The 25,885-nt window shown below is 39.5% G+C and overlaps 8 protein-coding genes across 33 annotated transcripts; 7 read left to right on the top strand and 1 right to left on the bottom strand.

The window, feature by feature from the left end:
• Positions 1-357: 357 nt before the first annotated feature.
• LOC6501709 (modifier of mdg4) lies at positions 358-25,873 on the bottom strand. 24 transcript variants are annotated; one of them, XM_014911688.3, is made up of 6 exons: positions 25,719-25,871; positions 25,207-25,465; positions 24,997-25,136; positions 23,674-24,505; positions 4,546-4,661; positions 3,896-4,149 (listed from the first exon to the last, which is right to left on the bottom strand). In XM_014911688.3, the coding sequence occupies exons 2-6, from the start codon at positions 25,418-25,420 to the stop codon at positions 3,979-3,981; spliced, it is 1,473 nt and encodes a 490-aa protein (XP_014767174.1). In that variant the 5' UTR covers positions 25,421-25,465; positions 25,719-25,871; the 3' UTR covers positions 3,896-3,978. The 24 variants fall into 24 exon arrangements, 22 of the variants coding, with proteins under 22 accessions (XP_014767169.1, XP_014767188.1, XP_014767172.1 ...); XR_001409109.3 differs by lacking the exons at positions 3,896-4,149; positions 4,546-4,661 and adding exons at positions 4,763-4,918; positions 4,990-5,426 and having other exon boundaries at positions 25,719-25,872; XR_006507048.1 differs by lacking the exons at positions 3,896-4,149; positions 4,546-4,661 and adding exons at positions 5,557-5,646; positions 5,706-6,241.
• LOC6498842 (modifier of mdg4) lies at positions 9,522-10,636 on the top strand (the record flags this gene model as incomplete). The annotated part of the gene is made up of 2 exons (XM_032456492.1): positions 9,522-9,918; positions 9,981-10,636. Coding segments are annotated over 2 exons (900 nt in total), but the record flags the coding sequence as incomplete, so codon positions are not given.
• LOC26513922 lies at positions 10,680-11,523 on the top strand (the record flags this gene model as incomplete). Its single annotated transcript, XM_014911742.3, has 2 exons — positions 10,680-10,947; positions 11,000-11,523. Coding segments are annotated over 2 exons (420 nt in total), but the record flags the coding sequence as incomplete, so codon positions are not given.
• On the top strand, positions 14,528-15,304 carry LOC6498843. Its single transcript, XM_032456384.2, has 2 exons — positions 14,528-14,618; positions 14,957-15,304. The coding sequence occupies exon 2, from the start codon at positions 14,986-14,988 to the stop codon at positions 15,241-15,243; it is 258 nt and encodes an 85-aa protein (XP_032312275.1). The 5' UTR covers positions 14,528-14,618; positions 14,957-14,985; the 3' UTR covers positions 15,244-15,304.
• LOC26515509 lies at positions 15,511-16,386 on the top strand. Of its 2 annotated transcripts, XM_014911946.3 has the most exons (3): positions 15,511-15,654; positions 15,861-16,123; positions 16,244-16,386. In XM_014911946.3, the coding sequence occupies exons 1-2, from the start codon at positions 15,645-15,647 to the stop codon at positions 16,118-16,120; spliced, it is 270 nt and encodes an 89-aa protein (XP_014767432.1). In that variant the 5' UTR covers positions 15,511-15,644; the 3' UTR covers positions 16,121-16,123; positions 16,244-16,386. The 2 variants fall into 2 exon arrangements, with proteins under 2 accessions (XP_014767432.1, XP_032312272.1); XM_032456381.2 differs by lacking the exon at positions 16,244-16,386 and having other exon boundaries at positions 15,861-16,142.
• On the top strand, positions 16,372-16,928 carry LOC26515505. Its single transcript, XM_014911945.2, has 3 exons — positions 16,372-16,586; positions 16,643-16,701; positions 16,854-16,928. Exons 1-2 carry the CDS (start codon positions 16,372-16,374, stop codon positions 16,644-16,646), a joined length of 219 nt encoding a protein of 72 aa, XP_014767431.2. The 3' UTR covers positions 16,647-16,701; positions 16,854-16,928.
• LOC6498844 lies at positions 16,908-18,125 on the top strand. Of its 2 annotated transcripts, none has more exons than XM_044714699.1 (2): positions 16,908-17,103; positions 17,312-18,125. In XM_044714699.1, exons 1-2 carry the CDS (start codon positions 17,010-17,012, stop codon positions 17,818-17,820), a joined length of 603 nt encoding a protein of 200 aa, XP_044570634.1. In that variant the 5' UTR covers positions 16,908-17,009; the 3' UTR covers positions 17,821-18,125. The 2 variants fall into 2 exon arrangements, with proteins under 2 accessions (XP_044570634.1, XP_032312276.1); XM_032456385.2 differs by having other exon boundaries at positions 16,908-17,166.
• Positions 18,132-18,669, top strand: LOC26515149 (the record flags this gene model as incomplete). Its single annotated transcript, XM_014911909.3, has 1 exon — positions 18,132-18,669. A coding segment is annotated over one exon (375 nt), but the record flags the coding sequence as incomplete, so codon positions are not given.
• Positions 25,874-25,885: the final 12 nt, after the last annotated feature.

Genomic DNA, 25,885 nt, shown 5'->3' with positions numbered 1-25,885 from the left:
CAGATGGCGAATCGATCTACAAATCGTTAAAAGTACTCCGCATAAGAATCGGGTGACCATTGGAAAATGTATGGCCAACGAACTCAAGGTACCTCTTCATCATTCATGAAATTTCTACATTTAAATAAACATTTATAAGAGTACAAAGGACTCGTAGTTATTTTATACTAAACCATAACATTAAGTCATTTGAGAGTTAAACGACCTGTTTTTCTTAATCTCAATAAACTTACCTTTGAATTCTGAATGAATCTCAAACTTACCTTTGAATTGGTTGATAATTTTATAATTTATATATATAATAAATTATAAATCTGGAGCTGAAAACATGATTTAAAGTAGAATATTTCTAACTCAGCCATTCTATTGAATGTATTTGGGTGTTAGCATACTAAGAGTTAAGACTATAATTCTTAAAACAAAGCTTACGATATCATTTAAAAATAAAGTTATAAGACGAGTTATATCATTATAAGACAACATAGAAATTCCCATCTGCTTGTTAAAATACTCATTTACGGCGTTATATTACAAAACAATAGTTGTCCAGATATTTTACACTAAAATATAACTTTTTCTCAAATTTTTAAAATCTATTGATGTAAATAACAAATAAAAATGAAAATACATATCTCTTTTTTTTAGATTGGAATGGAATATGAACTAAGGGGATTATACTCGTATCTAATCTTAAAACTATCTCTAATTAAGCTACTTGGGGCTTGAGGTGTTCGATTTCGGTTTGGCATCCGCCTTATCCATTGAGTCATGGTTGTGCTGCTGGTTTTTGATGATCAGTTCTCCGGTTGCCGAGCAGGTGATGATTCGAGCGGCGCAGCGCAAATAACGATTCCGGGCACAGAGCCAATAGGTCTTTGTTCCCCGGGCATTGTTACGGAAATACTCGTAGCCACCCATTAGTAGCTTTGGTTTACCTTTTGTTCCCCTGACAATCATAATACCCCTTTTCCGGATGGCATCTGCAAGTAGAAAAAAACATGATTTTGCTTATTAGATTGCATTCTTAAAATAGCAGTGAACTGGTTTGAATATTTGTACATTCTTTTTAAACTTTTCCTATTAACTACATTTTATTTTATATTTATTTTAAAATTTAAGTCTCGTTTACAAATTATTAAAAATGCTAAAATATTTGGGTATGAATTGGTTTGTTTTAAAATTTTGATTTATATTTTGCCGCCAGGTCACTTGGTTCACTTGTGCGAGTGGGTGGCATATTTGATCTTGTACACCTCCTCGCCACTCTTCAGCAGATGAGTAGTTACTCGGACTTTGCAATTGGCACTTCTATAGCGGGCACAGCGCCAGTTAATGCTATTTTTCAGCTTCCGATCCATAACGAACTCGTGCGAGTCGATGATCAGTTTGCGCCTTTTTTTCCGGGTGCATGTAAACTGAGCCACTAGAGAAGTATCTGTAAGAAATACCATAATGTATTAGATTGTGAAAAGATAGAAATATATAGAGTTAAAAAATAAAGTAAGCTTAAATTACTTGGATTTACTTTAACACGATTAACATTTGATATTTTTGGTGTTTATTTTCTATTAAAATCTTTCATCTCCTTAACATTTTGTTTCATGTTGGAGATCCATTATCAAAAATACTGTTTAAAATAAAAGTAATAATAATTATATACACGCAAATGCCAACTAATAGAATTTAAATAAATTTTAAATTAGCAAAGCTGAAAAATATCAAATAATATAATATTTAATTGCATTTTCCTAAGACAACACTTCATTTTGCATCTAAAAATTCCAAATTTATAATCTCGACAGCCCTCTTGCGCTCCCTGATTAATGGCTTATGGTTGTGCCTGCTGGAGTGTACAATTTTTCCCTCAAGCGTATGGACCCGACCGTGGCATTTGGCTTGTGTGGTGTACTGGGTGCAGCGCCAGTAGGTCTTATTGTTGATGCACTTCTCCCGGAGGTAGTGGAAATTGCCATGGCGTAGTAGAACACGTCCCTTTTGACTGACCACGAATTCCAAGCCTGTAATACACAAAGGTAATGGTTAGTTAGTAGATATAAATAGTAGAGATAGTAGAGTAAAAATAAATAACATTCACATCCTCCAGAATGGAAATCCTTTCCTTAAAGAAAATATATAAATTATATGTAAAGTTAAGGACAAAAATTATCTTCTAAAAATAATATTGAAAAGGCCTGAACAGTGAATTTAGTTTCAATTTATTTTTTGAATGAATGATCAACGGTTCGTGTCTTCAATGTACACCTAAAGCTAACTATCAGATCCCTAGACGTCGTGGGTGAGTTCATTGAGCTCCTCCTCATGGAGATCAAAGTTGACGCCGCTGGCGCCGTCGATCTCACAGTCCATTTTGTTGGTGGCCAATTGGCGCGGTTCGCGAAGTGTTTGCCCTTTGCTGGAACTATACTTATTCCGCTTGAGTTCCGCGTGCATGTGATCCGCCTTGTTAATAATAAACTTTGGCGGAGTTTCCTTAAGCATGGTAATACGGGCGGGGCACTTGAGCTTCTTGGTGGCCATCGAGCTGCAGCGCCAAAGGATCTTTTTCTTGTTCTCGCTCATGATAAGGAAGCGAATGCCATTGGCCATGATGGCGGGACGACCGCGCAGCGATTGTGTAAAGAATACAAGTACATCCTCCGGATTGGGCACCTCGTCATTAGCCAGAACCACTGTAAAAAGTATTGGGGGAAAAGTGAAAAATTATTAGTAATGGGTTAAAAATATTTCAAATACACTTGCAATCACTACTAACAGAAACAGCACGAAAAATGTTAATCATCCATGGTTAGATTATGTTTTATTTTAATTTACTGATTATGACCAATCTTAAACTAAAAATTAAAGAGATGCGCCATGCTCTGAGGCAGACTTCTAACACTAGAGACCACGGGAGTCTTTATCTTGGGTGTCACTTTCGGAGTCGATGCTGAAGCCTTCTGCTTCCGCTTCGATCGGATATGGCAGTGGGTATGGATCTGCCGGAAATCATTGCTATTGTTCTTGTTCATTGAGATGAGCACTGGGCAGCGGGAGAGGTAATACCAATGGCACCTCCAATAGTAATTCTTGCGGTTCGTATTGTTCCGGAAGAACTTCATTCCGTCCAGCCACAAGAGCCGACCACCGCGCTTCGAAGTCGAGAACTGGATGTGCGGATTGTTGCCACGGTACTGTCCATATCCGTAGTCGATTTCTAAAAGCAGACCAAAGTCAAATAAATGTATTAGTGAAGAATTAACAACTAACAGAAATGGGAGATACTTAATTAAGAAGAAATAGGGATTTGGAAAATCGAATTGCATTGCTTAGTTTTAATACACACACATTTTACAACCTTAGACACTAGGTGTTAATACTATCTTATCTAGGCTAGAATTCTGAATTGTCCGGCTTGGATTTGAGTTCAACCAATGGCGGAGGCTCTCGAGGAGGTGGCGGCATCGGTTGTGGAGCATTCTCAGGACCTGCAGCCACATCATCGGCCTCATCTTCACGACCGTGCCACTCTACGCCTTCGGCTATCTTGGTATCCCCCGAAGAACCACCCGGCAATGGTTTAATCTCAATATCATTGCTCTCCGTATGCTGATGCTGGTGGCACAATCGCAAGATTAAAGTGGACTCATCGTGGATGGCAATGGCGGGGCAGCGCTCTTTATAGTAGTTTCTACACTTCCAGTACTGCAAGTGACCGCGCTTCTTGTTCCGGAAGAAACGGAAGCCATTGATCACCAGCAGCTTTCCGCCGTTCTTTTTTGAGTCGGCGAAATCAATGTGAAAGGCTGAAAACGATATAAAATATATTAGATTAGTGTTAAGTTTATAAGAAATTCATACACCAGCACCATTGGCCTAATGTAATGAGACACTGATATCCACTTTAAGATAGGCAAAAATTGATTTATTTCAAAATAACTAATGAAATGTCTGCAGCACTTTGGGAATTTGCACTTAAATTTAATCCAAGGTATCCAGTGATAAGTATTTCTTCTCCTTCTTGATGAGCAAGTTTACGTTGTTGTTGGGAAACTTCCTGCTGTGATCGTGCTCGTAGCTACTTTTAATTATTCGCGTCACTCCTTTACGATCTAAGCCAGTGACTACACGGGCTCGACACACTGTCACATCCTGTGGAAACAAAATTATAAACATTTAATTAATTAAGAGGATAAATATGAAACATGAGATTTTTGGTGGTGCATTATTACATTATAGTGTCATTATAAATGCCTACAAAACTAACATAAATTGGAATACAACTTTGAAATTTGTATAGCCTTTCAGAGTATTATATGGAGTATAAATATTCTTGATCAGCATATGAGTCTATATAAGGATGTAACTCTGTTTCTATGCAAACAAGTCTCTTAGCTCCCCGAATATACACATAAGTCAGAATACTAAAATTCCAATTAAACAACTTAGGCTACTCCTTTAATAAGCTTTCTATTCTTGTTTAATTTAAAATTAATTCCTTAAAATACTCTATTAATTAAAAAATCAAATATTCTTCAAAAAACTTACTTTTTTTGAGCAAATCCAATAGGTGCGAGAAGCCGAGCTGCGATTTTTCACGAATTTCTCATTGTGGAGCAGCAGGACGGTCCGTCCCCTCTGACCTACTCCAAAAACTGCTAGTTCTGAAATGATAAAATTACTTATTAGTTCAGAAGGATTTATTAAAAATTTAGGGATTATTAAGACTGTACAAATAATAATGGGATTCAACTATAAACCTATTAGGTTTGTGTCAGTTTATTGGTTCTATAACATATATTAAAGTATGGTTGTAAACATTGTGAGCTGTTTGTTCTTGTGAATTATGTAGGTGGCAGGAAAATGACTTCTTGGTGGCGGATATCCTAGAGTATAACCTCTGTGAATTGCTGAGATATATCTGTAAACATTTATAAAATAAATACATATCTATTGTACAATTATTAAATTATAGAGTTACGCTTAACTTACCTGAGTAAGATGAGAGAAGAAAACCTATTCTGACGCTTTTGGAATGTTGTTTCCGTAATGATGTTTTAAAAAGTAAATAATAGTATTATCTTATTGGTGCTAAACGTGATTGTGCACTCCAGAAATGGCCACCAGAGTGGGCTTGTTCTTGTGGGTAATCATATACACTTTGCAGTTCAGTCTTTTTTTAGCACAGACCCAGTAAATGTTGTCTCCGTAGTTGGCTCGCCGCATATAACGTTGTCCATCGTAAATAAGAACATCTCCGGTGACTGTCCTCTCATATCGAATTCGATCCCAATCGTCAAGAGTTCGCATACATTTCTGATCTTCAGCCAATCCGCAACGAATTTTTTGTCGCACCGTTCCCCGGGTCTTGGGCAGAAAACTTTCGTTGCCAAAATCACCCAAGATACTAGGATCAACATCAGTTAGACCTGAAAATAAAATGTGAAAGATTGTTAATATAACTTCTTATATTACAAAATAAAAAAAACAGAAGAGTTTAAAATCATAAATGTGCAAAATAAAAATAAAAACAACCAATGAAGATAAATGCTGTAGAGTATATTACAAATAATGTTACAAAACATAAGTAAGATTTAAAAATTAAAATAAAAAACCCAGCCATCCATAAACCATGAAAATGATGCATTTCTATAAAAAATATGTTTAAAAATTATAAATATTAATTAAAGAACAATGAAAAAACTAACCTGATTGTATGCTGTTCTTTTACGAAGCTTATTTCTGAAACATTTTAAACTTAAATCTAAATCTTAAACTAAAAGAGACCATTTTTTTTTTTATTTGGCATAAATTTAATTTGACTTGAGCCATCTTTAAGGAATATTTTGGTATGTGGCTATGTGTAAACAGCCGGGTTTAAAGGTAATTAAGAAGTTATAATAAATTATCAAGCATTATCAAGTCTATGTGGCCTCGTTTGATCTTCTTAGACGATTTATATACTAATGATTGTGCACTCCACCGATAGAATAGCATGATTTTCCATCTGGCATAACTTGGGTGATGATGCGAGCGCGACACTGCTTCCGCCACTTGCTGCACTTCCAATAGACCTTATCCTTATAGGCAGAGTTCCTCAGGTATCGGTGATTGCCGCAATGCAGCACGCTGTTACCCAAGGCGGTGCGGTTGTATTGAAGTTCCTCAGCTGTTTTCGGTAATCTAGCCCGTTTCATTAAGTTCCAGGTTTTCACATGTGGTTCGGTTATCACTTCAAATGTCACTGCAAATGGAACAAATTTATATTGAATTAGTTTTCAATTTATAACTCGTAATAGTTTGAGAAGAATATCTGAAAGTAAACGAATTCATTAAGGACATATTATCTAAGTCACAATGTTTATTATAAGTACAAAAATTAATCTATTCCTAAGTTCCAATCTATGGCTATTGTAAGTCTCCATTTATTGCAGATGCTGCAAGTCCTCCATGCTCAAGTTGAGCGTTCGCAGCTCTATAGTAAGATCTTCCTCGGGTTCTGACTTAACGCTACTTGGCATTGGCTTTCCCGACTTGCTCCGCGCCTTCTCCTGCGTCGTGGCTGGGCACATTCTCTTCTTTCGCTCCGTATTGAGGCAAGAATGGTGGCAAGATTCCAGGACAATTTTGTGAACACCTTCCACCACGTTGGTGACAACGCGGGCGTTGCATTTGGTGCTTCCCTGAGAATAAAGGTTATGGTTTAAAAGAAAAGAAAGTCGCTTGTCTGGCTTACCTTCTTAGAACAAATCCAGTAGGTCTTCAGGCCACTGCGCCGGTTTCTGACGTAGTTGTGTCCATTGAAAGCCAGTAGTTTGCATCCACGTTGTCCTCTGATAAATGTGAGCAGGCTGTGCTTGATGGATCCCTTCATATCATTGAAATCATCGAGGCATTCTGCAAGAAATTCTGAAAGAAGTTATCACTTAGAGAGGTTCGTTAATTAAAATGTATCGGCTGAGCATTGAATTCATAAATACCACAAAAATCACAATTTATTTTTCAAGCTTTATATTCTCTAAATAAATAAATATTGAAAATTTTTCTATACAAGATTCCCAAGCTTTCTATGGCTGATGTTAGTAGGGTGGATGGTTGTGCTGCCCACACTTTATGGTCACATCGTGGTCCTGAACTGTGACAACTCGAGCCTTGCACTTGTGAGCCCCGGCTCGGGCACATGACCAGTACGTCTTCGATCCGGATGCCTTGTTCCTGGTGAAAGTGAACTCTCCGATTTTAAGCTTGCGACTGCCCCGGAATCCGGTGATGTATGAATAGTACGAAATTTCTGCGAATTAAAAAGACAAAATATAGAGTTAGTATTGCCTAAACAAAATTCATACTGATTTAATTAGAGAAATTGAGACAAAAACTAAAAACTTAGCTAACATGAGCTTTATTGAGTCAAAAAGGGGGTCTTTCTAATGTACATAGGGCTTAACTCTATAGTTTAATGTTTGGCTGCAAAGTCTCTGGCGTGGGGGCAACATCCACGTTTTCATCCGCTGTTCCGGCGACATTCTGGCCTCTCTCCGCCCGGGCAGCTGCCTCCGCCTCCGCCCGCTGGCGCTTTAAGGAACCGTACTTGCGGGCCTTCGAGATAACCTCGTGATTGTGTTCGCTGTTGAGAATGGTGAGGGTGTCCAGCTTGGTTTTGAGACGCGCCCGACACCGCAAGACAGCAAACTTCAAGCCAAAAAATACAATTGGTTAAAGGAGTTTAATGATCTTGGTCCCTGGGAGACATTACTCACCTGGCTGCAGCGCCAGTAGGTTACATCGTCGCGACAGATATGACGGTTGAAGGTGTGCTGCTTGAGCATTATCTGCTTGGTACCATACTTGCTGACGATGAAGAATGGCGTGTTGCTACCAAGTCCATCAGTTCCAACGGAGGAGACATTTGCCAGCTGCATGGTGGCTTCGCCCACATCCACACTGATCTGGTACTCGTATTTCACTACAAATGGAATCCAAAAGGCAAATTAGTCTTGAGTTTATAGAAAGCAAAGACGATTTTTTCCGAATGGCACGCATTTGTGGCCTGCCATGTAAATAAAACACTCGGGGAATCTTTTATGATTTTGGATATATTGTACATTTTAATTTTGGTCTAGTTTTATAAAAAAAAGGGAGTTGTACATGCATCCTACTAGCACCGGAGACAGTGAGGGGCGTGCTCGAAGTGCTTAGTTAAACGCGGACGGCGAGCCAGCTCCACGAGGACATAATAAGCCGGGCAATTTCCAGTTAAACAGTGATAGTAGGTGCGATAGGACAGGGCGCGAGTCTTTTTAAACTTGACGCCATCGACCAGTAGGAACTCTCCCTGAGCATTACGTTTAATTCGCACAGGTCCTTTTTGCTCATCCGACGATTCTGAAGAAGTCGAAGAAGCTGAAGATGAAGGATTTGGTGATGAAATGAATGACTGACAAGTTCTATGAGGGATGAACTTACAATATGCACTAATTAGCTAAAATTACATTAAAAATATTGCATTCTTCTTCTCTAAACTAATTATACTAAGTTTTGTTTTTAACTTTAAAAGGTCGGGTATAATTCCTGCTTGGTCAGGAGCTTAACTGGTTGGCATGCACCAATAAACCGAGGCGGATGATTGTGGGCATTCTTGCCGAGCTTAATCCCGCCATCGTACTTTGTGATGGCCCGCGCCGAGCACTTGTTTTCGGTCACTCGCTTGCCATTGCCTTCGGAACAAACCCAGTTGACCGTTGCCCGGAAGCAGGCCTCTTTCTTGTACATGTATCCGTTGAAGACAAGGTTGACGCCCTGCTTCTGATTGCGCTGGAAGTAGTAGTCCTGTTTCTCGATCCACACGCCCAGCGGCATGGCATGCACAAACTGACCTATGAAACAAATAACGACATTGGAAATGTAATTGTGCGAATACAACAGATGGATCCTTAATCCTTGAGCAATTAGATCCTTGAGTTTATTTACCATTTGACTTAAAGCTAACCCAGAGAAAGACACACAGATTGGTAGTGCTGAGAAGATGTCTATTTATTTCAGCAGATTGCCATTCAATCGGGCAACGTTCTTCACTATTTATAGGACGACTCACCTGAACCGAGTGTTGCACCAAACTTGCATAGATATAGTGAAAAATACTTAGTTAAATCAACAAAAAAACACACAAATTTCTAACATTTTGTGGAAGTTCTCCCTAAAATGTAGATGCAACAACACAAACGAGCACCCCACTGTACAGACGCATATAGAAACAGCCGCACGAACACACACACTGACATTGGGGCCACAGGACAACTTACACCTTGTTTTTCACATTAAACACTTTTGTCTTAAGTTCACTAGCTTTCCATTTAACTATTAAAACATTTATTAACATTTGAGAAATATTTTGTTTGCCACAAAAAACCGTTTCCTAAAAAACCGAAGCGAACACGGCGAAAAATTTAACAACAAAAAAATGGCGTGCTAACTACATAGCGTGAGTGCTGTTAAGCGCACTGTTAACGGCATGGCTATCGTAATCGGTTATCGTTATCGTCATCATTTGCAAGTACAGTGTCTTCTTCTTTGAACCGTGTTTTTCAACAATTTATTTTAGATTTACCTATTTTTCTTATGATTTTACAAAAATAAACATCTGCCCAACAAGCAAAAACACTCTTCAGTTGTTTTATTTTGATTTTAGCCAAAAAGACTCGGTTTTAACACGATTTTCTAACCTGTTGCATTTACATTCTTATTCGACAGCCGCCACATCCGCATCAAAAGCAATTTCTGGAGTCAATCCACCACGTAAACGCGGTCGCCCAAAGCGCAATAATGTCGATGATCAGCCCAAACCGAAACTATTGGACAAACTACGGGCGGCCACTGAAAATGAGGCGGCCAGCGAACCAGCCGTGTACGCGTCAACCACAAAAGGTGAGTGGAAATCTTACAAGGCTTGTGGCCAACATGGATAATTTTGCAACTCCATTTTGCAGGAGGTGTGAAACTAATTTTCAACGGACACCTGTTCAAGTTCTCCTTCCGGAAGGCCGACTACTCCGTTTTCCAATGCTGCTACCGCGAACATGGAGAGGAATGCAAAGTGCGAGTTGTCTGCGACCAAAAGCGAGTCTTTCCTTACGACGGGGAACATGCCCATTTTATGCAGGCTAGTGACAAGAGTTGCCTGGCTTCGCAGTTTATGCCGGGAGAAACTGGCGTTATTTCATCTTTGAACACCACCACCAAGGACAGTAAAGTAGAACAGCTACTTAAGAAAACAACCAAACTTGCCGAGGAAGTGGAGTTGGAGGACGAAGATCATGAGGTGTTTGAGATTCAAGAAATAGACGAAATCGATATGGATCCACCTCTCGAGGCTCCTGAGTTGCCTGTAGAACTGCCCGTGGTAGAGGCGCAGGAAGAAGTAGACCCCAATGATTTCCGAGAGAAAATTAAAAGACGCCTACAAAAGGCGTTGCAAAACAAAAAGAAGTGACCTTTATGAATTAATTTCCAGAGCTTCAGCATATTTTCTACAAATATATAAATATTTACTTTTCGGTTTCCAATATCACTAAAGAGAACGTACTACATATTTAAGTTTTTCCAAATAAATAATTGTCAATAAATCAAATGATCAAGAAAACTAGCTAGTAGATTGTCCGACCTATTACTACTATACATAGATATATTATGTTAAAAATATTCATTACCTACTAAATAACCCGTGTTATTTGTGTTTTTTAGTTACCCAGCACGTAAGAAATTGTGGACCGCAATTGTTTCTGATCAGCCGCAAGGGAGGAACGCTTCTAACCATCAACAACTTCATTTACCGCTCCAATCTCAAGTTCTTTGGCAAGGAAAATAATATTTTGTACTGGGAGTGCGTCCAAAATCGATCTGTGAAATGTCGGAGCCGCTTAAAGACCATAGGGGATGATCTCTATGTGACCAATGGTCAGTTAATCCCACAAGATGTTAGATGTGATTATTATTTCTCTTTTCCCAGATGTGCACAATCATATGGGCGACACTCAGCGGATTGAAGCAGCTAGGGCTGCTGGTATGCTGATCCACAAAAAACTTAGCTCTCTCACACCCGCTGACAGGATCCACGGTACCTGGCGTCTAGAGCCAGAGATCCAAATTGAACATGTATAATCGAGTTTAGACATTCCCCTCACATCGAACTTTTGTTAAGGTTAAGCTTACTCTATAATTGCCCTTAAAAGTTGTATTTCTAACTTAGACTGAGTGTCCAGAGACTAGTTAGGTTGGGTAAGTACTTTCGTGTTACCTGGCACTTCATGACAGGAGTTATGTGATTTGTGTGTCCATTATGGCTCATTTCTCACTGCTTTTATGCTTTTTGCCAATACATCGAATAAGGCACAGGCATTACAACTTTTGAACTGGAAATAAAACACTTAACAAAGCAGAAACTTAACTTATGGTAGGAATATTTTGTTAAACTTAAATTCTATTAGTTTTCGGAAGTATTTAGTTTTCAGTAAAGTATCAACGAAATTCAAACTTTGATTTATTTCTTCATGAGTTGGTTCTGTTTCATTCTAATTAATATTTAATAAATATATGTACAATTATCAAGAGGAAGTCTTCAAAATCATGTATTAAGATGTTGTTGACTTAAAAAACATTGTAGGAAAAATACCTTCAAAGTTTTAGTATAAAATAATTCATTTTAGCCACTTTTTTCCATTAATCTAATGTTACTCATGTGATACCCAGGGAAGGTTAAGGCCGGACAATTTATATCTTACGTTCTTATGATTGTGAGAAGAACAACTATTACTATATTTTATGTCGTTGTCAACCATAAAAGTGGAGGCCCTGGCCTTGCATCCCTTGTGATGATACATGCATCGCCAGGATCCGATCAAATTGTCCTTTCCATATATCCTGTGTACGATAAACTGTTCATTGCCGATGATTAGCTTGGGGCGTCTATGAGGAGCGAGGTCGAAAGATGCAGAACCATCATATTGTTTTGTCTTCTTGATGTACCGACGGCGAGCTAAAAAATAAAGGAAATATATTAAAATCAAATGAAAAGCGCATGTAATCGAAGCAATATAATAAATATTTAGTTAATAATATAAATTGGCATACAAAATTCTTCAGTTATCATTTATTTATAATTTTACAATATTTAAATCTAAAAGGGCATATAAAAATTTGCACTTAGCTTAGGTTCAGGTTCAAGCTGGATTTTCAAAAAGTAATTGAACCTCACTCTTTAAACTGATATCGATTTTTTGTCAATTACTTTAAAATACAAGGAATTTCCAGCTTGTTTCGTAGGCATCACCATTGTGTAGGTCCTCTAAAAGCTACTCCTTTTTTATGAACATCGAGTCGTGGGTCTGGTACTGCTGCATCAATGCCATCATTTGCGGTGTTTTTACATTGGGCAGGGATAATGGCATCGCCAAGGACATCGTGCGGAACGGGACCGGAACAGGCACAGTCATCGGCATGGCCAAATGAGTCGCAGGAGCAGGTGGATATGTGACTACAGGAGCCACAGAAGTGACGGTTTCCTGGACTGGATCCGTCCCAGAAGCTGCCGCTGAAGTTGAGATGACAGGTAAGGGGTTCTTTGTGGCGGCAACAGTGCCATTCGTCTTGGCCTGGCAATAGAGCTGGCACAAAGGCAACAGTTCCTTGTGACGCCTCTTTATGTGGCTGAGGAAGTTTCCCGTGGACTTGGTCGTACCCGAAATCAGAACGCAGCAACTCGTACAGATGGCCTGGATGGCGCCTGGAGTCTTTAGATTCGGCTGAATATCCTTGTAGAACTTACCGTCAAGAATCTTTGGCAGGGTATATGGTTTTCTAAAGGATTCATCGTCACTAAGAGAAGTGACTGCCGAAATCGCCACTTTATCGTCTGCGGGAGGCGACTCCATCTTGATCTCCGCTGTAAATTAAAAATCGATACATTAGTTGGGAAATTACATTAAGATTAGTTAAGATTACACTATCTACAAGACTAACACACATGGTTATATGATTTAATTTTTTAATTTATTTTAATTAAGCTAGAGGGAAGGAGTGAGATTATTGCAAGTCGGGAAACTCGTCTAGGACGTCTGTTGCGAGATCCATTGAATTGACTTCTGGGCCGTGGGTGTGCGGTGCCCCAGCTATTCTCAGGGTCACATCCTGAACCTTGGAGGTCACCAGAGTGGCCCGACAACTGTGTTTCACATACCGAGAGCAGCGCCAGAAAACGTTCTTAAGACTCTGGCGGTTCACCACATACCGATATCCGGCATAGATGAGCATCACTCTTCCTCGCTGGGTGGTGGTGTATTGCACATTATAGCTGGCGGTCTTGTCCTCGAAGAGAGCTTTCAGGGATTGAATAACACCTGGAACAAAGCATAAAAGTTGGAAGATTAGTAAATGAGTATAAAAATTTAAAGTTTAAGTCATTAGATACAGAAGATTCTTGCTTGAAACAGAATTTTGTTCCATGGTTTTATTTCAGTTTACAAACGCAACAAAAATAATATTAAACTATTGTGCCACTTTGGGCACCAACGATTTGAGGGTGAATAGTTTTTGGTCGATGAACTCCTGAATAGCGGAAGGACTTAGCTGATCCCCGCGTATGGCAAAGACTTGGCACACATGAGCTGCAAAAATAAGGCAGTTACGAATATGAAATTATATATTTTAATCAAATATGTACTTATAATGGCCTGCATCAGGTCCTTGTCTGGCGACTGTTTTCCTTGCGCTATTCTGGCCAAGTTTTCCTTGCCAATGACCAGATCCGTTACCCTCGATGTGTATATGGCTGGCATGGGGATGTAAGCCTTGGCCAGAGCCATCTTCGACACAAATACTTTGCTTCCATCGTACAGGGGAATCGCATCCGCATCCCGTTGAGGTTTTTCCACACTCGTCGCCACTACTTGCTGGACCACCTTTCCTGGCTTCTCAACTTCAGCGCCTGCCGGTTCCTTGCATTTTTTCGTCGGCTCCTGATCTTTGGCATTCTTTCCATTCTTGTCTAGGGCCTTTTCCTTTCCTGAAATACACATTTACATTCATTAATAAATAGTTGTCCAAATCACAGCTTCAAGGTAGCAACAATAAACATAAACAAAATAAAACACAGTTCATGCAGTTCAATAGAAGGATTTATTTCAGTTCATTTATTTAACAAAACTAACAACATATATTTGCGTGGCAGCTGAAACATATATTTTTACTATTTATCACATAATCACAGAATAAAATGAAAATAATATTCAGCACGCCCACGAGACAAAAAATGGATGAAGTGAAATGGCTGAGCCAGGGTTGCCACATAGATGTCAGTACAGTATGGAATAGCTGTCGTGTAAAATTTATCGCTGTAATAATTAAGAAAAAAAAATGTAATTAATTATAATACAAGAGAAATGTCGAGTCTTTAGTTTGAAAGCTGTTTATACACAATATTTTGTGTATAAAATTACCTATCCACCGATACTCCTGAACTTCGGTCTACTGCAGCCCTGGCAAAATTTGAAACGATCTGGTAACCTCATCCAACAATGTCGCCACAGTTGTGAAAAAAAATGCAAGTGAACGAAATTTTTGCTTAATTCCAAGTAATTGCAATTGCTAAAACTAAAATATATGCTTGTGAAACATATTAAGTGCTAAGCTGCCACTGTGCCGCTCATTATACCGACGAGAGGGACGCTAGCAAAAGTGCCCTAACAAGACGCCGTAGAAAAACAAGTGACGCCTTCACAGAACATTGTGTACAATCTTCGAAATAGCCAAAACATTGTCACCCCCATTTAAATAAAGTGTGTTGTTGCCACAACAGAATTAGTAAAATGCACGCATATTATTTGGCGGATCCCCTTGGGAGCTTGAGCATCAATATCCTCCAGCCAATCTAATCTATATGTCTCCCTCCCAACCAAACATGTATTTGTAGGCTTAGAGGATGACTACAGAGCGACGCATATGGTGGGCAGGAGAAAGCCGGGTGGAGCCTCCTTGAAGCAAAACTATTCGAACCTGGATGTGTGTTTCACGCGCAGCAATCGTGGCAACAACCTGCTGAACATCGATGGAAAACCATTCACCCTCAATCGTAGGATTAAGGATGCCTGCTACTGGGAGTGCGTCAAGCTACGCTGCAAGTACACAAAGTGCTCCGCCCGAGTGGTGACCAAGGGCAATATGATCTCGGCCCTGCGCGGCCACCACAATCATCCCTAGACACCAGTCTACACAAATGCAACCTCTTTTTAGTCAAATAAAATTGTTTTGTTATAAAGAATTTAATGATCGACGTCCCTATGAAGACATATCCTTAATTCCTTTATACATATTGTTGCATTGTGAATAATCTCTAAACAAAATTCCAGGAAGAAGCTACGAATTAGTGGTTAATCGTCGTGGTGGTCACAACCTTATCTACAAGGGTCACATGTACACTCTGGAACGGAAATATAGATTCAGCCTTAACTGGGTCTGTTCCAAGAATAGCAACACTGCTCTTCGATGTCCTGCACGCTGTGTTACTGACTCTAACAACTCCCGCAGGATAACGCTTGGCCACCGACCCCACAATCATCCAGTGGCTACATTAAAAGTTCATAAATCCCGAAGAAAAACCAATGAAATGCGGTGATTGTAAAATTTTATTAAAAGTTCATTTGTGTCATATTGCAAATGGGTGGCTTTTTCTGTAAAACTAATCATAAATTAAGAAAAAATGGTGGTAGCTTAAGAAAAATATTATTTAAGTACTCATTCTTTCTCTTCATATCATGTAAAATGTTTTGTGTATCAAAATACTATAACTTTTTAATACGAATCCTCTTGTTTTTTAGAAAAGAAAAGTCGTGGTGTGGCTATAACCATTGGTGGATTTACGATAATCGATGGCTTCCGCTTTGTAATTGGATCGCAGCACAACAATCGCAGCTACCTAAAGTGCGCCAGCTTCCGGAGCCGTTGCCGTGCTCGAGCCATCCTGATAAATGGCACTGGCGTAGTTAGGATGCGACACAGCGGTCATAATCACACCCGGGTCCAACCAGTAAAGCGTTTCTATATGAACGACCAAACTCGAAAAAAAATTGTGGAATAAACGGTGATCTAAATACAAACTACTCGCTTGCCTTTCACTACTCAATCTAATTCATTACATTTTAACATTAATTGTATAAGATTTATGTCCAATATTTGTAATAACAATTGTATTTCTTTGCAGACACATCCAAACTGGCCCAATATGTGCGGTCGAATCGCGGCACTGATCTCGTTTACTACGAAGGAAACACTTACACGCCGAATGAGAAGCTGAGAGAAGGCCAAAAGAGCCGGGACTGGAAGTGCTCCATGTATCACAAGGCCAAGTGCCGAGCTCGCTTGGTGACTCGTTACTCCCCCTATGGGGATATCATTCATGTCACCTGCAACGTGCACACGCATCTCAACATGTACATGTCGCAGAGTCAGAATGCGAAATTGGATACTCAGAAGTTGCGGCTGGAAAGGAATCCCGGATGTGTGGCGAAACGGCCGATCAAAAAGAAGAGGAAGCCGCTTGCTGAGTGAGTGTGTTTGCGTCCATATTGCGACTTTAATTTTTTAATGAACAATTTTTCAGATAAAAATACTTAAAAGAAGCCTTCAGCCTTTCCTATAATAATTATTTCATCGCTAAAGGTAACAGGAGTCTACTATTTATTTAAATATAACAACTAATTGGACTCTAAATATAATAAATGCTTTTGAGTACTTAATTCGAGAGTTTCTTTAAAATGTTTTTGAATACCAACATTTTTCTAATCTAATTTTATCTTTATTATTTTTTTAAGACGCCCTGATCTTTGAAAAACAACTGAAAGTCGAGTCGTTCCATAATGGCCGCGGAAAACTTCTCCACATCAATCCCAGCATTAAATTTATTCAGGGGCCACGCAAGACTATTCAAATTCTATTCGAAAGTTACGTCTTCGCCAAGAATAATACTCATGGAAACACCATATACTGGAACTGCAGGTCGCGTGGCAAAATTCACGGAACGTGCAACGCCAGACTGTCCACTACGAATCTTTCGAACGGGAGGTATAAAGTCTGCATCTCCCGGCCCACTCACAACCACCAGCCCCCAAAGCGTTACAGTAGACAGTAAGATTAGACCTTAATTTAAATGTGAAAATATAGACGTGCCTCAACTTGGCAAACAGAATTAAACTGAATGTGTTATTTTAGATGTATTTACCCATTATATTCTTAATACTTTACTAACTAATTTTATTTTCTTTTTCCGCAGAAAGCAGCATTGCCATTTATTCGGCAACCTCGAGGGGACGGATGCAACTCATCTACGGTGGCCAGCCGTTCATATTTGAAAAGACCCTGAAATTGTCTTCCGGCGAGGAGAAACGTTTCTGGCGCTGCAATCAGTGGTGGAACCAGAAGTGCCGTTCACGAGTTTTCACAATCAACGATGTTGTCTGTCCCCTTAACCGGTTCCATACCCACGAGGAGATTGTGCGTCGGAAGAAGCGTGTACGTCGCGTACCGCCGGTGGAAACCATTTCTAAAGTAGCCCCCACTGCCAGACAACAGCCGCACCAGCCGGATCAACACCAACATCAGCCGCAGCAACAAGAGATTCAACTTACCAGCGATGCGATGCTGACCACCACACTAGAAGATGAATCCCCGGCCACCATCGATGTCAGTGAGCTAGGCATGCATCTGAAGTATGAGGAGATCGTCGCGGATGTTACGGGCATTGTGGGTGGGGCCACGAGAGTAGTTAGCCGCAGAAAGTGAGGGCGTATTTTTCGATTAGATTGGTTCGATTTTATTTGTGACAAGGAAAGGCGGTATTTAAGTAAAATAAGTGAATCCTTATATTTAATATTTGAAACTTTAAACTATATTTTATTTTATAGTCTCAGTGTTCAATCAAACTTTTTTATATTCAAACCCCCCTTAATCCGCCGCCGAATTATTCTTATAATAAGTGTAACTCGTGTTTGTCACGACAAACAACTTAGTAATTATAAACCATTCTATAAAAACATTTTAATTTATGTAAATCAAATAAAATTAAGGCTTTAACATTGCAAATGAAATGCTAAGAGAATGCAACAATTTATTATAAGGGTATACCTCTATTTTGTCTTTATTCATTACTAAACCATCGGGATAAATGTTTTCTTATACTTGCAGCTAGAGCTCCGTTCTACTTCACAAAAGGTCAGCGGGAGTCCATCAAGCTGAACTATGACGGCCACAGCTACGTGAAGTTCATGCAGAATGGCCGGGGCACCAAGTGGATCTGTGCCACGCGCTCCACCACTAAGTGCCGTGCTCGCATCCGCACCACAAAAAACGATGGACTGGAAGTGCTACATGGCAGCCACAATCACGAGCCCATGGTGAAGGATGGGCGTCGCCGGACTCGGACAAAATTGGAAATAAGTAAACCCAAAATTAAAACACCTCGCAGTTAAGAAAATTTTAACTTTGGATGTGTGCTCTCTAATTAAAAGACTATATTTTTATAATGATCCCTAAAGTACAAGCTGCTAATTATGATTCAAGGAAAAATTCAAAAACCCACTCATATTTAAACCATTATTTTATTTTTATTTTATGAATAATAGTTGTGAGTAAGATCTACATACCTTGATTTTTTTATTTAGAATTTTGATTTAAAATTTTTACTTTATGTAAGTGTAATTTTTAAAAGAAAAGAAAGCAGGGATTAAATATAATTTTCAAAAAAACTGAATATAGTATGATATTTAATGAATTAGAGTCAAATAACCAGCCATTTACAAGGATAGGTTTACAATAAAGTTAAATTATTAATAAAACATCGTTAAATATGTGCTCTAAGTATTTATTATGTTGCTCATGGTTTGAAATATAAAGGAGGATATTTTGTAGTTTGTTCATGGATGTAGTTCTTCAAAGCACTGCTCACACATCCAGGTTTTTCCGGGGCATTTATCACACAAGGTGCCGACCCTTTTCAAACCCATCAGTCCTTTCTTTAGACAATTGACGCACTGGCCCTTGAACCTTGGCGTTTTCACATTTACAAAGTTATGATTATTGGACGAGGTGCGTAGGCAGTTATTTAGATTGATTTTCCTTGGAACGGGCTTAGTATAGTATACCTCGTCTGGCCATTGGCGATCCTTGGAGCGTCCGCCTCCAACTTTCCTGCCCACAACCGTCGGAGTCGATGCCGCTGGTTTCAGTATCTTGAGGTAGGTAACTGCAATAAAAAGGAGTTGTTAATGGAATTGTATATAAATTCTGTAAAGTAATCATTAAAAGAGATGTACTTAGAAATATATTAATAGAAAATGTATTTTTATTATCAATCAGTCGAAGTATTTAATTTTCATTGTTACATTGGGTGTAATTCGACAAAGCACGTCTCGCACATCCAGTTCCGGCTCGGACAGGTGTCGCATAAGGTTTTGACTTTCTTCATGCCCACCCATCCTTTCTGCAGGCAGTTGACGCATTGGCCCTTGCCATGGGAGGCCTCCAAGGATACGAATTTGTGATCACCTGATGCGGAGCGTATGTATTTGAAAGTAAGGAACTTGAAATTAGGTTTCCCTTTATCTTCACAATTTTTTAGCTTTGGGTCCAACGGCTCTGTATGACTCTTACGCTTCGGTCCTGACTTCGATTTTGATAATTTTTCTGTAAAAAATCAGTTTTAATGAATTAATAATCTATATATAGTAAAAACAAAATAAAATAGTTACAACTGTTAGGGTTGATAAAAAATGCTCTTCTCTTTATGTTTAAAATGTTATTTTTATTATATGTCTTTGGTAATTCACTTACTGATTACTTCTTATTAAAATCCATTTACTCGTTTACTTTAAATACTCTCGGCTTGAATGCTTTTAAGCGCTCGGGGGGATCGTGATTGTGAAATCCGCGGATAGCTGTGATCTTTTTTATGTGAGTGGTCAAAGCCGCAGTGCAACGCAACTTCTTGTACTTGGTGCATCGCCAGAAGCCCAATAACTTCTCATTGTTTCGTGTTTGGCAGGTGAAAGTATGACCTTCGTAAATGAGGTTGCCCCGTTCATTGTAGATGAGCACTAAAATGATACAAGAAGTCAGAATTAGGACAGGATGTAGTTATATATCACACTTACGGTTTGGATATCTGAAAGAGATTCTAATTAAGATTGTATATTATCATTGGATCTTCTCTTTATTAGATTGATTTATCTATTGTACTTAGCAGTGATCTTACAAAAGTATCTAAATAGTATTCATAGTTAAGGTTGAGAGTTCAAAACTTGTTCGGTACCAGGAGAGAAAAATCTATACAACTAAACTAACAAAAGTAAGGAAGTTTGATTATAATATAGTAAAATAAATTCAAGAATTCTTTTCTACAAAAACTAAATAATAGTTTGACTTCATAATGGTTTCAATATTTCATAGATCTCCAACTAAATTCTCAAGGAACTTCAATAGATTTAAAACTAATACTTCTTTTTACAAAAACAAAAAAAAAAACTGGCAACTGAAAAATATTGCGAATTGGTACAACTCCATGGATATGCACTCCCTATCACTGTTACTTAGTAACTACATTGCACTACCGTGACCAGGTGGATAGTTCTATTTCGCCCGTTTGGTGCACTATTCGTGTATGAGCATCAGGGAGGCGTTCATCAAATCATGTTCAGTCAGTTGCAACGCTGATCCTCCACTCATTGGCTCGTCAATGTACTCCTCTTTCGGCTGATGCGAAAATTCTGAGATGTTCCGGCCAATCTTCCGGCCAGTGCTGACTGCAGCTAGTTTGTTCCGCTGCACTATCTTCTCGATCTTCTCCGAGTGCGGTGGATGGTTGTGCAGTCCACCAGTTATACTTTTCAATCGTCCGTTCTCCAGTACACAACGAGATCGGCATCGCATCTCGTGAGCCTTTTTGGAGTAGTTGTGGCAGCGCCAATACTGTTTGTTGCTCTTCCTGCTGTGACAGTTGTACATGTATCCATTAAGCACCAAGCAAGGAGTCGCCCAGGGACTTTCGATGAAGACCAGCTGGTTGTTACCTGTGAATTAAAATGACACAATAATTAATATAAGCAGATAAATCCATTTAAAACTAGGCCTATAGTAAATCCTACGTAGATCTAAGCAGCGAATTTTGTTGTCTCATTTTATTGGAAGGTAAGATACGAATATGTTTACAAAAATTCAGATAAGCAGCTTAATCTATTTATTTTGAGTGGATGGGCCGATTAGTCTGACTAGCAATAATCATACTACTAAATAGATGCTACTTTTGTACTCCCAGCTAACAAGGATTTAAATATTAAATCCAAATAGATGGAGTAAACCATTTACATTGAATGTTTTGTCTTTAAACCTTACTTGATTTTAAATAAATAGTTTAAAATTCGTTTCGTCAACTGAATCGACCCACTCCAGTTTCAAGACTAATACACAATAAAATCTTAGGTTCTAAGAGTCAACTAATGATGTTTGGGCTTGAGAATAGCTCGCGGCTTGGTCTCTGCCTTCCATTTAGCATTTTGTTCTCGCCCTCGCAACACTACTTCCTCCTCCTCGTCGTCCTCGGAGTGTACCATCGCCTGCATCTCGATTTCGGAGGCTTCGGAGGCAGGCAGGAAGAGTTTACACTCCTTGCCGTCCTTAGCGGTCATAATGCTAATGTTGCTACTGCCCAGATACTGTGAAATTTTTGGATTCGATGTGCAGATCTCGACGTACTCCTCCAGCTCCTCCTCGATTTTGTACAGTTGTCGCATTCCGATCCGTAATGCATGGGACTCGTGATTGTGCTGGCGTCGGGCGTCGATGAATTCTCCGTTTTTGGTGATGACCACCGCCTTGCAGCGTAGTTTCAGGACATCAGCACAACGCCAGGTGGTCTGTCCGTTCGCCTGGGTTAGCTTCTTGTTGTAAATATAATCTCGGTAGACCAATTGGGCGTTCTTTTTCTGGCTCCGAATGAACCTAATCTCATCGTCTGTAGGATCATATACAAAAATTAAGAAGAAAACCAATTAAATTTCATTATAAGCATCGTTTGATGTATTTAGTTCTAGTACATGCGACTTAAGCGCTAAGTTAGGCTCGACGAAATAAAACACATACAATTTGGACTTTGGCTTAAAGCTGTTTATTTGCAATATCATGACCACAGGACCCATTAAAATGTTGAATACTTACAATAGCCCTAATATTTATTGTATATTTTAACCCACATTGGATGTGTAGCACTTAATTGCCTTCGGCATCCAATTTTTTTCTTTATCACAATCACAAGCGCAACCAAATATTTTTCCATGGCCTTTGCTCCACTTTCCTTCACTTCTTTTAACCATACTAATTTAATGTAACACCAAACACTAGCACAAAAAAGGCGTTTATTTGATAAACGCTATATTATTGTTATTTGTTGTATAAAGAAACAAATGCAGCATAGGTTTATCAATTTTTAGGGGTGTTGCCACCCTATACAAAACACAGGGTCGTATTTGCAACCAGGGCTGACAAAATTCTTGATAGGTGGCAACACCACGCGCGAAAACAGAAAAATATATACACAGAATCAGGATTAATTCTTTATTTGGTATATTTCAGATTGTATAAATATATTATCAATAAAATTACTTAGGATAATGCGTTATATAAAGTTGGACATCAGAATTTACAGAAACCTGCCAGCATCGCAGCACATTACACAAATTTCACTCAATCAATTAAAATTCGACAAAATAATTCATAAACTAGATCAGTCTACCCAGATCCAAATTAAGGTGCAATTTTTGATTAAAAATCCAGACAAATCTGATAAGCAATCAATAGGAGCAAAAAAAAAATTAAAAAAGATTAGCTACTAAAGATTCGGCACTCAATGCCGTTGCTAGACAATTGCGATCGCAAGCTTTTACGTTGCTTCAACAAGTCTGAACAACATCTTTGTATTACAGATTAATAAACAAAACCCATTAACCAATTTAAAATCTTTAAACCAACAGGAAATTATTAAACGAGCCTAGTGCGCTAACCCATTAAATAACTCCCTGCTGATTTAAGATATTGAACATGGTGGCAACCCCAATTCCCTGCGAATGGTTTCCCTGAAACTTTAAAAACGGATACATACAATAAAATACTTTACAAAATTACCTCCACAAATGAAGAATTCGAATGAGTCCAAGAGCACCTCCTTCCAGATTCACTTTTATCGTCCCAGTCCCAGAGTAAATAAATATCAACACTCTACTTACCATTTTCACAAACGTTTTCAAGTAAACCGCGAGACCGGTTGTCTTAGCTTTCTTAACTAATATTTTGATTTAAATGCTTGAGACAACCGATCGGCCAGATGTTCTTTAGCGTTTAAAATAGAACACAGGCTGGCTTAACTAATTAAATACTAATGGCCAGAAGTATTGCTTACATTTGATTGCAGACAAATATAAACAAACTGAACCAGCCTGAAAGATGGAAACCGGTTGCAAAATGCAGTTTCTTGAAAATTTGATGCCAAAATATTGTAAAATTTTTTAAATAAATGGGACATTTTGCTTTCGGGTTCTATCTGCTAATTAAAGTACTTAAGACTAAGGCTACGATAAAAATTCAACCAACCTTGAGCCTCTGTAGTGCTCTGATCCGCGCCACCCTCGACGAACGAAGAATCGCTGTAGCTTTGCTGCTTGACTACAGCCTTGGATGTGGTGGCAGAGACGGCACCGCCACTGGTGTTCGCCGCCTGGTTGCCCGCATCCTCGTTCTCGGTGAAGTAGCTGTCGTCATAGCGCATATCGCCGTAGGCGTCGTCTTCAACGTAAGGGCCTTCCGCATCGCCTGCAGCATCACCGTGGTCCTCAGTGTAGTCCGGTTCAGATTTCGTGTTTATTTCCATGGGGAGATCAATGTATTCAGCTTCCTCCTGTTGTTGCTGCTGCTGGCGTACCTGCGACTGAGGTAGCTTTTCCGCCGCGGATACAACAGTGGTCTGAACGGTGATTTGCTGCGGCACTATTTGCTGCGTTGTGGTGGTAGCCGTTGTTCCAGTTTCCGATTCCAGTGGGTCCATTACGTTAGCCGTTTTCGTACGCTTGACACCGGCGCTACTGCTCTGGGCCAAATTAGAGCGCTGGGCGGAGCGTTTGTTGGTCGTCACCAGGGTGGCCGTTGTCGTGGTTCCTGTCTGCAGCTGCTGCGTCTGGATTTGGGTCGGCTGCTGCTGCGGTTGCTGTTGTACAATGGTGGCTTGTGGTGCTGACGTGGTCTGGATGACAATCTGGGTGGTGCCCTTCTCGTCGCCCAATCCCTCGTCCACGGTCTCAATCTTGTAGCGGGCGGCAGGACGCGGCTGCTGGCGCTGTACGCGCTGAGCAGCCACTTGCTGCTGTTGTACATGGGGTGCGGCTGGCGGGGGGCTGGGCTCGTGCGGTGGCTGCGGCGCAGGATCATTCTGAAATAATTAATATTTATGTTATTAATATTGGTTACTTAAATTTTCATTGAATGGTAAGTGAAAATAACATTCACTATTAAATTTAATGCTCGCAACTAATTTAATTTTAAAGCTTGCATTAAATTTCCGACTAAACAACAGCAACCAATTATACTATAATTAGTATGTAATAAATTTAAAATAATCTTGGTCAAAACAAAAATATTTATCTGGCATTTCAGTTTCTTGGGTACAGTTTGGTCAATTCGCTCTTATACAAACACAACGCTGTGCTGTAAGCGTGCACACGTTTGTGTGTATGCGTATGTTTGGCGTTTAGGGTTGCGAGAAATTTCTCGGTACAGTCGAGTCACTTTGCTCTTATACAGACGCGACGCTGCTTGTGCGCGCGTGTCTGTATGTATGTTTGAGTGTGTGCATGCATGTATGGCGCGCGCGAAAGACGACGCTTGGTTGTTGTTATTGTTTTGTTTTACAAATATACTTACATCCGTTAACCCCTTGATTTGCAGCGATTCCGCGGTGCTGATAAACGCGGGTAGGGCATCCTGCTTCACATTCACCTCCCCGCAATACATAAACTGGATCAGGTCCTTCAGAGCCGAATGGCTAACGTTATTCAAAAATACTAGAAAATTAAGAGGGGAGCAATAAAAATCTAGTTTTTGGGAAGGGAGATTGTAGTTTCAAGAACTCACCGATGGCATGGGTGTTGGAGGGCATTTGGGTGAACATTTTGCGGAAGAAGGGCGAGCACACCGATAGAACCAATCGGTGGGCCTTCACGATCTGCCCCTCCGCCGCAAGGGAAACGTCCACCAAATCGCCGCGACATAGCGACTCGTGGAACCCAGCCGACAGATTTGTGTTGAAATTGTTCCAGCACAAACTGAATTGCTCGTCGTCCGCCATCTTGGACGAAAATCAATACTTTTTCTGTATCTATGCGTTAGTGGCCTGCAGGCAGAGAATGCAAAAAAAAAAAAGAAACTTAATAATTGTTTTAAATCTTAACAGGTATGTTTACAACCACCAAACAATAACCAAAGTAAAAAACCAAAAGCCAAAAATGCAACGCAGCCGAAAAAACGGGGAAATTTTCACTACCCATGTGTGAGTGTGTATGTATTGGTGCGTGAATTTAAAGCCTATTTGGTTCGTTTTTCTTACTGTTTGGAGCAAAAAAAAGAATAGTAATGCAACTACTCACCTCCTTTTTTAATATTTTTTGAGTTAAAATAATTATTTGGGGCTCAATTAAGTCTTAGAATATTCTCGCGCAGAGACGCGCAGCAGTGCGTCCGACTTTTCCACTAGAGGTGGAGAAACATCGATGAAAACATCGATGCATCGATGTTTTAAAATTTTCTAGAAACA

The sequence above is a fragment of the Drosophila ananassae genome, chromosome 2L, assembly GCF_017639315.1.
Source record: "Drosophila ananassae strain 14024-0371.13 chromosome 2L, ASM1763931v2, whole genome shotgun sequence".
Classification (NCBI taxonomy): domain Eukaryota; kingdom Metazoa; phylum Arthropoda; class Insecta; order Diptera; family Drosophilidae; genus Drosophila; species Drosophila ananassae.
The sequence above is the reverse complement of the archived record's forward strand: the minus strand, read 5'-3'. Positions and strand labels throughout refer to the sequence as shown.

What these genes read in the sequence shown, in the direction of transcription:
- LOC26515505 (XM_014911945.2), top strand. Translation starts at nt 16,372, where the DNA reads ATGTATCACAAGGCCAAGTGCCGAGCTCGCTTGGTGACTCGTTACTCC.
- LOC6498843 (XM_032456384.2), top strand. Translation starts at nt 14,986, where the DNA reads ATGGTGGGCAGGAGAAAGCCGGGTGGAGCCTCCTTGAAGCAAAACTAT.
- LOC6501709 (XM_014911700.3), bottom strand. Translation starts at nt 25,420, where the DNA reads ATGGCGGACGACGAGCAATTCAGTTTGTGCTGGAACAATTTCAACACA. An exon ending in AAATCAAGGGGTTAACGGAT is followed by an intron (nt 24,506 to 24,996) that starts GTAAGTATATTT and finishes TAATTATTTCAG; the next exon opens with AATGATCCTGCGCCGCAGCC. An exon ending in GAGCACTACAGAGGCTCAAG is followed by an intron (nt 12,932 to 23,673) that starts GTTGGTTGAATT and finishes TTTAATTTACAG; the next exon opens with CGGAGATCAAGATGGAGTCG.
- LOC6498844 (XM_032456385.2), top strand. Translation starts at nt 17,010, where the DNA reads ATGGAAACACCATATACTGGAACTGCAGGTCGCGTGGCAAAATTCACG. An exon ending in CCAAAGCGTTACAGTAGACA is followed by an intron (nt 17,167 to 17,311) that starts GTAAGATTAGAC and finishes CTTTTTCCGCAG; the next exon opens with AAAGCAGCATTGCCATTTAT.